Raw genomic sequence first — 11,180 nt, forward strand, 5'->3', positions numbered from 1 at the left:
TGTCACTCAGTGATTTAACTTTGCAAAAGAAATTAGTGTGTTCCAGCAGCAAAGGTGCTACAGCCACCGCGCACATGTCAAGGTCACCTCACTTCCCCCCGCCGCTTGTAAGCAGGGCCCGCGTGTCCGTGTGCGTGGAGGGCAAAGCCACGTTTCGGCCAGCTTCGGAGTCTACTACTTGGAGATAATTCAGCTTCTGCTGAACCTGAACAGCGAGCCCTCCGGTGACAAGCTGCTCAGTCTGTTGAGTGGCCTCTGAGCGTGGGGCTGCCGGCCGCCCCTCGGGACAGTAGCTCTCATGCAGGGAGAGCTGCGTTTTCGACATGATGCTCCTGCCAAGGAGACCTCTTTGACACCTGAGCAGAAACGTGTGTTGACACTCACACGCTTGCCTTGCACGCTGAGCTTTGGAAGCCTGGTGTGTCACAGTGGAGAGCACCCCCACTGCCTGCAGCCCACGCTCTGCCACCGGGCGTCTTGTTACGGCAAACAGCTACTGCACCGGGGTCACAGCGCCTGGCTCGGGGGGGCAGGCTCCCCCTGGGGACGGTGTGGTGCGCCTCGGTTAGCAGCCGTGTCTGGCAGCCGCGTTCCTCTTGGTTTATGAATGGAGAGGCTAAGACGGTGGGACCGGTGTGTCCTCGTGTCTGAAAGCTTCGAGAATTCCGGGTAGAAGTAAGAAACAGTAAGGGCTGGAGAAGACAGTGGGCACACCCTCCTTCCCCCTTCGTGGCCGGCAGGCCGGTGACTGTGGGGAGAAGTCCCACGGGACAGAGGAACCGCACTCCTGTGACTGCTCATTCACTGCCTGCGGACCGAGCGTGAGGGCCGGGTGGTGGAGTGACTCGCTGTCCGTAGGGCAGTGTCCTGCTGGCGGCCATCTTTCCTGAGCCTGAGACAGGAACAGCTTCTCATGGGCTGGTACTGGAAGTCACTAGCTTGGGTTTCCTGCCGTGTGTCACACACACAGGCGTCCTTGGTCCAGTGGTGGAGCGCAGGGTTCAAGTGCCACAAGCTGGGCCGTGGACGAGGCTGGTGGCCTCAGTGACCGGTACGTCTATAACCACCCGCACGGAAAGTAAGGCGGATGGGACGGAGCGGGGTGAGGAGTCCAGTGCGGGCCCTTCCCCTGGGAGGAGGCGGGCGTTGCGGTGGCGAGCCGGGTATCGTGGGCGGACAGGCAGGGCGGCCCAGCCCCAGGGTCCAGGGCCGGACTGAGGCAGAGGGGGACACCTGTGGGAGGTGCTTTGAGTTGCCTGTGGCTGGGGGCGGGAGGGAAGGACAGATGGCTCTTTGCGTTTTGCGTGTCAGCCTCGTGGGATTGTCAGGACGGAGCGTTTTGCAAAGTCAGACAGAGCTGCGTTTGGAGGCCGGCTCTGCCGCGATGTACCCCCGAGAGCCTGGCCTGTTCCTTAGGCATTGGGCGTGTCCTGGTGTGCGACACGCTCTGAGGGTGGCCGCGGGCGGCTCAGCGAGGCAGCGTTCCCGTGCTCGGCGCCCAGCAGCACCCAGCAGCACCCCTTCCTCCTCTGAGGGCTGGGGGCCTGGGGCGGCACGTCGGGGGTGGTTTCTGTCGCTTGTCCCGGGGCCGGTTGGTGGGGGGCTGCTTGCTTCCAGTAAAGAGTGTGGACGCACTAGCGTTGCCAGCCTCTGCCGTGCGCCCCCTCCTGTGGGAGTGCCCTCGGAGACACGCACACGTGGCCATCCTGACCTCCCTGTCTGCGGAGGAGGTGGCCACGTGTGCTCCCTGCCACGGGCCAGGGCACCAGGGCTCAGGGAAGGCAGCAGGCTGGGGTCAGGCCTGCGACGCCCGCATGGCGTCCTGTCTTCCCGTGGACGCTGTGATGAAGTGGCCAGTCGCTTAGGGAAGGGACGGTGCCCGCAGCGATGGCCCCCGCTCGGTGTGTCTGTGCCCGAGGCACTGCCACCGCAGCGCGCCACAGGCCGACGGCCCGCACACACAGCCGCACGTGTGCTCACAGTTCTGGAGCGCAGAGGCCTGACGTCGGGGCGCGGGCAGCGTCCCTCCAGAACCTGGCACAGCCCCGGCCTCTGGCTGCGAGGGTGCGGGCAGTCCTTGGCGTCCCAGGGCCTGTGGAGGCGTCATCGCCGTCTCTGCCTCGTCACACGCCATGTTCCCGTGTGTCTCCGTGTCTTACAAGGACACGAGTCTGGTGGGGTGGAGGGCCACCTGCTCCATCCAGCGTTACCGCATCTGAGCCGGTCACATCTGCACGGGCCTCTCCCAGCGTTGTTCGCCCGAGGGGCTGGGGGTAGGCCGCGCGTCTCCTTCCTGGAGACACGGTGCGACCCCCTAATGCTCGTCCTGTTAACAGCACGAGCGAAGCGTGCTCAGTGACAGGCCTGCTTCAGTCCCCATGCCCTTCCCGACAGCGGGCGTCGTGTGCACCCAGGGCGGTGGCCCAGTGGGACTCGGCAGCCCAGGGGCGCCCTCAGTGGGGATGCTGGCGCGGCGGGGCGTGGCTCCGCTCTGCGTGGTGGCCGAGGTCCCCGCCTCCAGCCGAGGGGGTGGACTGCCCGGCGGTGGGGGGTGGGGGTGCGCCTGGCGGCTCCAGGAGTCCCGTCAGCCCTCTGGTGCCCGGCCCTCCGTTCTAGGCGCGTCTACGTGGGCTGCCTCTGCCTCGGAGAGGCCCTTCTGTCCCCTCATCCCATCGAGCTGTCATTTCTGAGCCCAGAGGCGCCCCGGGCTGAGGCCGTGGTGAGACTCCTCAGGGCACCGAGAGGTCACTGCTGACCTTCAGGCCAAATCTGGCCGCCTCGGCGGAGCCCGGGCCGGACCGGGACTCGGGCGCCTGTCGACACAGGTGCGACATTCACGGCGCTTCCTTTGCTGAACTTTGGTGGAATTTTGTTCCCATGTCACCCCTGGGTGGTGGGTCAGTAAAGCCACACCTCGGAGTCCCCGGGGGTGAAGACGGTCCACGAGGGTCACGGGCCCGAACCCCGCCCGGCCCCCGCTCTCACACGGCGGGCGTTGCGCTGAGTCACTGCGCGGAAGGCAGGGCCCTTCTCTTCTTCCTGTCCCACCCGTGGGTGTCAGGTCGGCGTCGCGTGATCTAGACGCCAGTTCCCTGGCTCTGTGGCGCCGTCTCCTCCCCCGGGGCTTTCTTCCCGGTACAGGCTTGTCACTGTCAGCATATTTGGCCTGCCAGGAAGGGTGGTCCCTGGACCAGGGGCTTCATCTGGAACTTGTTAGAATCCAGCGGCATTCTAGAACGTTCCACGATGCGTAGAATGCCTCCCCAGAGACCCAGCTTCCCAGGTGGTTCTGGTGCAGGGCAAGCTTGCAAGCCGGTGGCCTACAGCGTCTCCTCGATTTTATTCTGCGACGAGGCTGCGGACTTGGGGCAGGCGCTGTGTTTCCCCGAATGCAGCATCAGTGCACCCTTCCCGGGTGGCCCCTCCAGGCCCTCTCCCCGGGGTACCGCGCGCCCCTAGGCCCCCTCTGCCGAGTCCGCCCCTGTTACTGCGGGTGTGGGTTTGTCACTCAGGGAGGGACGCCAAACGCCAGCCATCTGCGCAAGCCCCTTGGACATCGCCGTGTGCCCGAGGAACGTAAACTAGCCCGTCAGCATGTCTCGTCGCTAGAGGAGATTTGCCGCACACACAGTTTCACTTCTTGAGGGGGAAGGAGCTTGCGTCACACTGGCCGACTCGGTGGGAGTGAGCGATGCCCGTGGCTCGGTGCCCACAAGCCCAGCCGCCGCTCCCTCCAGCACCCCGCTTTCCAGTTCGGCGGGGACCTATCCTGTAGAAGCGCGGCAGAGTTATCCCGTCACCGGGAACGGAGCACTCCTGGTCTGGTACCACCTGGTGCTCCCGCGAGTGGAGATCCCGTCGCAACTGAATGCTTCTGCTTTGAATTTGCTGTGTGCACCTACGTGAAACATTTTAAAATCTGAATTTCACATGTTGTATTTTACATCGTAGTGCAGGAAAAACGATGACGGAGACACGACGGTCGTTGTTGAAAAGGACCATTTCATGGATGATTTCTTCCATCAGGTGAGACTCATTTAATGAAACCGAGTCAGGCTTTTTCCTTTAAACATGGTTATATATTAACATCACCGCGCATTTGTCACACTTGAAATAATAAACTAATGTTACAAGTCGCTGTTGGAATTACGTACATTCTCTAGCGTTTGCAGCGCTGTGAATGTTGTGAGTGGCAGGCCATCGGCCTCGGGCAGGCGGGAGCGGAGGGCTGTGGCTGGGGCGGGGGGGGCCCCTCTGGGCCCCGAGAGGTTTCTGCATGCAGGAGGCTGGCGCGGGGCAGGAGTTGGCCTGGGACTGTGCCGGATCATGCCCAGCTCCCTGTGAGGGCCCGCCCGCCCTGGGTAGGGTTTTTAAGTCATCCCCCGCCCAAGAACCCTGGGTCCTCCGGAGGGTGGCGTCCCCAGGGGAGCCTGCATGCCCGCATGCTTCTCTGCCACAGGGCGGGATGAGTGTCCATGTGCTGACCGCACGCGTCACCGAGCCTGTGCTGCGCGTTTCCAACCTGGATCACGTCCGAAGCCCCCTCCTGGGCAGTTCCCGCGTCTCAGACACCAGGCGGTGGGTCCAGGGGGCTCTGCCGAGGCCCAGTGGGCACATCCTCAGGCCCCCGCTCTGCCGTGGCCCGCTCCCAGGCTGGCCTCTCCCGACCCAGGGCCACCGCCTCTGGAGCCGCGACCCTGGGGTCCGGCCCGCGCTCTATGCCTCCTCCCGGCTTCACTCGGGCCCTTTCCTCTCCCTCAGTCCCCAAGGCTGGCCTTAGGCTCAGGCCCTGGTCAAATTCTTAAATCTAAGAGTTGATCAAATTTTGCATAATTTAAATTTTTGAAATTGAGTCACACAGAAAGTATTTTGACTTTGTTAAACATGAAGAAAAGAAACGTGTTCAGCATAATTTTTAATGATGAAAACGTCACTGGCAGGATTCATTTTGATTGTGCCAAACCAAGCCTGATGGTTTCCGCTGATTCTTAAATCCATCGACAGTCTAACCTGGTCTGTCAGTGCGTGGACGTGACGGTGGGTAATGCATTAATACATTACTTTAAAAGTTATCAGTCTTCTAGATTTGGCCAGGATTTATTGGCTAGTGTGACTCTGGTCGCTGGGCTTCAGGAACTTATGTTTAGTTCCTAATTTTATCTACAGGAAAAACCATGGGCTTACGTTGTCAGATATAGGAACTTGCTGTAACGGACAAAGGGGTTCAGATACTGGACTTCCTGATGTCGTTTTGGAAGTGACACTCCACTGCTTGAGGCCCCTGCCTGCTCCGGGCCATCGTTTTTCTGATTTCTCGCCTGCACCGGCTCTTCACGCGCCGTTTCCTCTGCGGAAGACCCCTCACGCTGAGCGCTGCAGTTTGGGAGAATCGCGCACAGCACATCGCTGGGTGCGCCCCACTGTTGTCTTTGTTCACCTGCAGCCAGCCTGCTCGGGAAGGCAGGTGGCTCGTGGCGGGAGGTCTGAGACCGACCCAGCCAGCTCAAGTTCAGGCTCCCATTTGTTAAGTAGCGGGTTTGCTTTACAGTGAATTTCCGTGAAGTGACTTCTCACACAGAGGAGCGAATGATGTTTGTTCATACAAACTCGGTTTTAGAAAACGGCGTTCGGGTCTTAAGTGTCACAGAACGTTGCAGGACGCAGGAGCTTGCACATGACCAGTGTCTGGTTAGTGACCTGGCGGGTGGCCCGGGTACCTCCTCTCCGTGAGGACGATGTGCGGTGGACAGAGAGACCTGTGCCATGTGACCGGCAGGCGCACGTGGCGCCGGCAGCACTGCTCCCCGCTGCCGAGCCAGGGGCTGGCAGTGTCCTCTCCTTCCGGCCCCACTGGGCGTCTGCGACACATGGTGGCAGCTACAGCCACGTCCCTTCTGCTCTGCGACAGACAGCGCAGTGAGCCGCCTTCAGCGCTGCGCGTCGGAGACGGCCGGCTGACACGCGGGCTGTGCGCCAGGACCCACGGGCCGGGACCCACGGGCCAGGACAGGACCCACGCGCCAGACCCACGCGCCAGGACCCACGCGCTAGGACCCACGTGCCAGGACCCACGCGCCAGACCCACGGGCCAGGACCCACGCGCCAGGTTCCACGTGCCAGACCCACGTGCCAGGACAGGACCCACTTGCCGGGACCCACGCGCCGGGACCCACGCGCTGAGACCCACGTGCCAGACCCACGCGCCAGACCCACACGCCAGACCCACACGCCAGGACCCATGGGCCAGGACACACCGGCCAGGACTCATGCGCCAGGACCCACACGCCAGACCCATGCGCCAGGACCCACACGCCAGACCCACGCGCCAGGACCCATGGGCCAGGACCCACGCGCCAGCGCCGCGTCTGAGCCTCTGGAAGCGTCAGGGCTCATTTTGCATGTCGTTTTTACACAGTCGTTAAAGGCGCGTGACCTGTATGAGCTGTACAGAAATCGTGTACAGGGGAAGCAGGCCGAGTCCTGGGTTACACTGGCCTCTGAAACGCCGGTTTTCAGAGTGTGGTCTGGGGCATGGACCGGGGTCCCTGTGAGCCTAAGACCTTTCCCAGGCCGTCACGGGGTCAGACCGTTTTACAGTAACCCCGAGACGCTTGCCTTTCCCTCCATCCTCTTGTGACTGTACGGCGCCGGAGTTCCCAGAGGCCACACGAAGTGCGTGACGGCACCGCGCACTAAGCACAGACGCAGGTGCCAGCATCGAGCTGCCTTCGTGATGCTCAAGTTAGAGTTGCAGACAAAATGTGCATCGCCACTCTTATTTTCACCGATATTTTAGGAAAATATGTTTTTCCCATAAAACCATTGTTTACGTTCACGCGTGTTAGTCCCCCTCTGCCGCCATAACACACCGCAAACCCGGGGCTCAGCACTGCACATGCACCACGTGTGGTCCCCGAGGCCGGAGCCTGGAGGAGCCCCGCAGGGCTCACGGAGGCGCCGGGAGACTCCGTCCCCGTTTCCAGCCCCCAGAGGCGCCCCCGCTCTCTGCTGGTGGCCACCCGCCCTCTGAGCCGCCTCTGTCCAGCCTCTGTTGCTGTCACCATATCTCCTTTTTCTGGACTGGACCCCTCGCTCCGTGTGCAGGCCCCCTGTGGGTACATTGGAGCAGCCCGGAGAAGCCGGGCGGTCTCCCGTCACAGGGGCTGCCGTGTGGTCGCACCGGCACACTCCCCTGTGATGCCCACCGGCTCCAGGGATTTGCGGGGACATTACGCAGCCTGCCACAGGCGTTGTGAACTTACACTCCACTTTGGAACGAGTGTTGACCAGGGTAGACCATTAGACGTAGAGAATAACGGCTGGGAAGGCTGGGCCTTGCCAAGTGTTACCCCTGGTGAGCGCGGGCGTCCGCCCTCGCGTGCGGGGCCCGCGTGATCACCAGGCACCGGGCACCGGCGTCGCAGGTGGTGCGTGTCTAGTGGCATCATCTGGGCGGAGACTTCAGTCTCCATCGATGGTAGGAGTTTTACCACCTGACAGGTTTTGCTGCTGAGCGTTGACATCGCCGCAGTCATACAGGTAGATAACGTCTCAGGGGACCTCGCTCTCTATTTTGCAAATTCAGTGACTATCATCGTGAGATGGGAAAAGGCTTTCGTTTCTTTATGTGGTATTTCCGCCCGTTTGCTTCCTGTATCCCTCCCGCTTTGGGTGATGGAAGGCGGCAGCCAGTTTGAATTTGCCGCGACGGTAACGGCTCCCCGCACCCCTCCTAGGTCGAGGAGATCAGACACGGCGTGGCTAAAATAGCTCAGTACGTGGAGGACGTGAAGAAGAACCACAGCGTCATCCTTTCTGCACCGAACCCAGAAGGAAGTAAGTTGTGTTTGTCTGCCTGTCTGTCCGCGCGCCCCTCTGTCTCGCTGTGTGTGACACCCGCCTGGGCGCCGGCTGCACCCGAGGTGGAGCCGGGAGCTCGTCACACACGCTGGAACCTGGCGGGCCACCTTGCGTGCTCCTGCCTCTGGTCGTGTGAGCCACGATGTCACCGGGGTTTCACGGCTCCTGCGCGATTCTGGTGCTCAGTGGGGGGACCCCGACGGGTGTGTCTGGTTCACGCAGGTAAACTCCGGCGTCCAGCACAGCGCGGCTCTGCAGAGCTCTGCGCCGGGTCGGGGAGTGGACCCGAGGTCCGTGTCGTGTCCACAGTCGGACAGGGCGACAGGCCGTGCTCGGATGCGAGCTGAAGAGGGAGGGAGCGATCTGGAGAAGGGACTTGCCGGAGCGGGCTCAGGGACCCGGGCGTCCGCAGTCGTAAGGAGGCGTTTGCTGGGTCTGGAGCCACGTGTTGGAAACATGGAGATGGATCTGGATGAGCCCGAGATGGCAGTGGAACCCGTACACCGTTTCGGGGTGTACTGACAACGCTGAGTCTTAATTCACGGAGGGAGGGGTCAGTCTGTCTCCTGTCCAGACCCCATGGCGTCCTTTCCAGCTGTGTTTTCCCTTCACGCCAGCTTCCAGGCCAGACGCATAAGCCGATGCAACCTCGAAACATACGCCTTTCCCGTCACGCGAAGTGTCGCTCTCCTCTGGCACGCCTGTGCCCTCACAGCCACTCGGCCTGACGCCGCGCGCCAGCAGCCTCCTCTGCCAGGGGGTGCTCCTGCTCCCACCACGTTCCCCTTAGCCTTTCTTCACGCTTGTATTTTAGATGTTTCTCTTACCTCTTGTAAACAAGATGCGGTTGGGTTTTGTCTTTTTATCCAGTGTTATCATTTTTTGTCTTCAGTGCTTTTAGTCTACTGGAATTATTGACATGTTGGGGCTCACATTCCGAACCTTATTTGCTTTTTTATTTTTCTTGTTCTGGTGCTTTTTCTCTTTTCATGCTTTCTTTTGGACTGATTTTAAAGGATTTCACCCCTCCCCCATTATACCGTTCACTGCCGTTTTAGTGGCTAGTCCCATGGGTGCAGTATGCATTCCTGACACGTTAAAATCTAATGCAAATGTGCATTTTTACTGCTTCCGGGTAATACACGGATCTTAGGAAACTCTGATTCCGTCTCTTCCCACTTACTGTCTCACGTGTAATAGATGGAAATAACACGCGTGTGCGTTTTACACTGTTTACACGGTCAGTGGGCGTTTGGGTCTACCCACCGTTACCCTTAGCAAGGCCCGTTCTCTCCATGTCTCAAAACTTCCATCTGAGGTAACTTTTTCTTTCTAAAAAACGCTCTTCATTACTTCTTTTAGCAGGGCGGTACCACTGTCTGAAATTGTCCTTATTTAACTGCCTTCTTGCAGGACATTTTCACGGAGTGTAGGAGTCTGGTCTGGAGGTTTTTTCCTGCCACCACCTCGAAGACCCTGAAGATATCTTTCCGTTATTATTTTTTTAAGTCAGCTCTCTGATCGTAGCTTTTAAGACGTTTGATTTCTGGTCTTTGGGTTTATTTAGCAAGTTGGCTTTGACGCTTCCAGACGTGATTTGTTTTTCTTTATCCCGCTTTTTTAAGCCTTCCTGAGTCTCTGGGTGGATCTTTTTTGGCAATTTTGGAAAGCTCTTGGACATTTTCTCTTTGAAAGGCATCTAAGCTCCATCACCGTCACTCGTCTTTGTGAGATGACGGCGAGTGTCGCAGACGGTTCCGCCGTGCCCCCCGTGCCTGCGCCCGCTGCTCCCCAGCGCCACCGTTTTCCCGCGCGCGTTTTGTTTTGAAGTCCCCTTTCTGATTTGTCTTCGGGCCTCTCTTCCGCTCTTATCTTTCCAGTCAGGGACTCTTCAGCTGTCGAATTATTTTTAGCTAAAGTATTTTTCAGTCCTAGAATTTCAGTTCTTTATACTGTCCCATTTTCTGGTGAAATTCTTAATCTTGTGTTTTACCTGTTCGAGCATCACTGTTTTGAGGTCTGTGTCAGGTAACTGCGTGAGCTGGTGCCTCCGCAGGCGCGGTTATAGCGTCTGTTGTGTTTCTTGGGTTTGATTCCTGTTTTCCTCTTCGTGTGCCTGGTTATTCTTGACCGAGTGCTGGGCTTTGTATGTGAAAACTGGCGGCAAGAATTTGAGTCCCAGGATAGTATTTTCTTTTTTAAGAGATGATTTTTAAACACTCGGACAGATGACCGGGGCAGCCGGGGGAGGAGAGAGGGGGCCAGAGCCAGGTGCCCGCGGGGCTCGGCCTTGGGGTCAGCAGCGTGGGCGCCCCGCGCTCACCGCGGCGCTTCCCTGCCCGGCACCCTCCGCCCTGTCGTTTTAGCTTTACGCTGCCTTTAAGCAGATGGAAAACCCTTTCCTGCGGCTTTTCCCATTGCTCTCCACAGGAGGACGGACCAGACCTGCCTAGTCGCCGGAAGGGCAGTCCCCGCTGTCCTGACCTGTCGCGCGGTTAGCAGCACCACCCTCGGGGCAGCTGTGGTCTCGGCCCCTTCGTTTCTCTAGCGCGTGAGAGCTGCTGCCCGTGTTGGCAGGAAGTCCAGGATCTCTGTCCGCACTGTCCCCGGCCTGCTGTGTCACAGCCGAGGGGCCCTCGCGACAGAGGTGTCCCCCCAGGAATGCCAGCTGCACGGCGAGCCCTGGCGCACCATTGACCAGCCGGTGCAGGCGCCCACGGTGCGCAGCGGACTGAGCCTGGTCCCCCTGGGTGTCGCGTCCCAGACTGCTGTCAGGCGCTGCTGCCCCCAAACTCCATGCCTCCCGTCCGCCTGGGATCCCCACACCCTGAGCACCGCCAGGCACAGTGCTGGGTCTGCCGGGTCGCGGACCTGCAGCTCCCAGCTGCTCTGAGCACCGGCGGGCGGGAGGGGGTCGCGTGCGGGGACTTCGTTCCCCAGAGCGTGGCTGCGGCTCTGCCCCGCTCTCAGGTGTGGTGCTGGCAGTGGGTGGCGGGTCCGTGCCGGCCTCATCGGTGGTTAGCGGTGTGAACCGGCTGTGCTCCAGCGTGGAGGCCGCTGGCCCAGAACCTCTGGCTGGTCCGTGGCTTCCCTAAGAAACAGACCAACTAACGTTTGCCAAACGCTGTTCCATTTTAGTGCGTCGGGCATTATTAATGTTGGATGTCATAGCTCAGATGCCTTTTTTTTTTTTTAAAGAAATAAAAGAAGAGCTTGAACATCTGAACAAAGAAATCAAGAAAACGGCTAACAAGATTCGCGGCAAGTTGAAGTGTGAGTTTAAAGTTTCGGTTCTGTTTAGTCAGTGATGGTGGGACCCC

The 11,180-nt window shown here is 59.8% G+C and overlaps 1 protein-coding gene across 3 annotated transcripts in view; it reads left to right on the forward strand.

The window, feature by feature from the left end:
- STX2 (syntaxin 2) overlaps positions 1–11,180 on the forward strand; it is a 27,499-nt gene that overhangs the window by 4,181 nt on the left and 12,138 nt on the right. For all 3 annotated transcript variants that reach the window (XM_011371388.2, XM_011371389.2, XM_023537382.1), the window contains exons 2-4: positions 3,952–4,026; positions 7,737–7,836; positions 11,059–11,133. In XM_011371388.2, the coding sequence (XP_011369690.2) occupies positions 3,952–4,026; positions 7,737–7,836; positions 11,059–11,133 (250 nt within the window). The remainder of the gene's footprint in view (positions 1–3,951; positions 4,027–7,736; positions 7,837–11,058; positions 11,134–11,180) is intronic.

The sequence above is a fragment of the Pteropus vampyrus genome, unplaced genomic scaffold (assembly GCF_000151845.1).
Source record: "Pteropus vampyrus isolate Shadow unplaced genomic scaffold, Pvam_2.0 Scaffold189, whole genome shotgun sequence".
Classification (NCBI taxonomy): domain Eukaryota; kingdom Metazoa; phylum Chordata; class Mammalia; order Chiroptera; family Pteropodidae; genus Pteropus; species Pteropus vampyrus.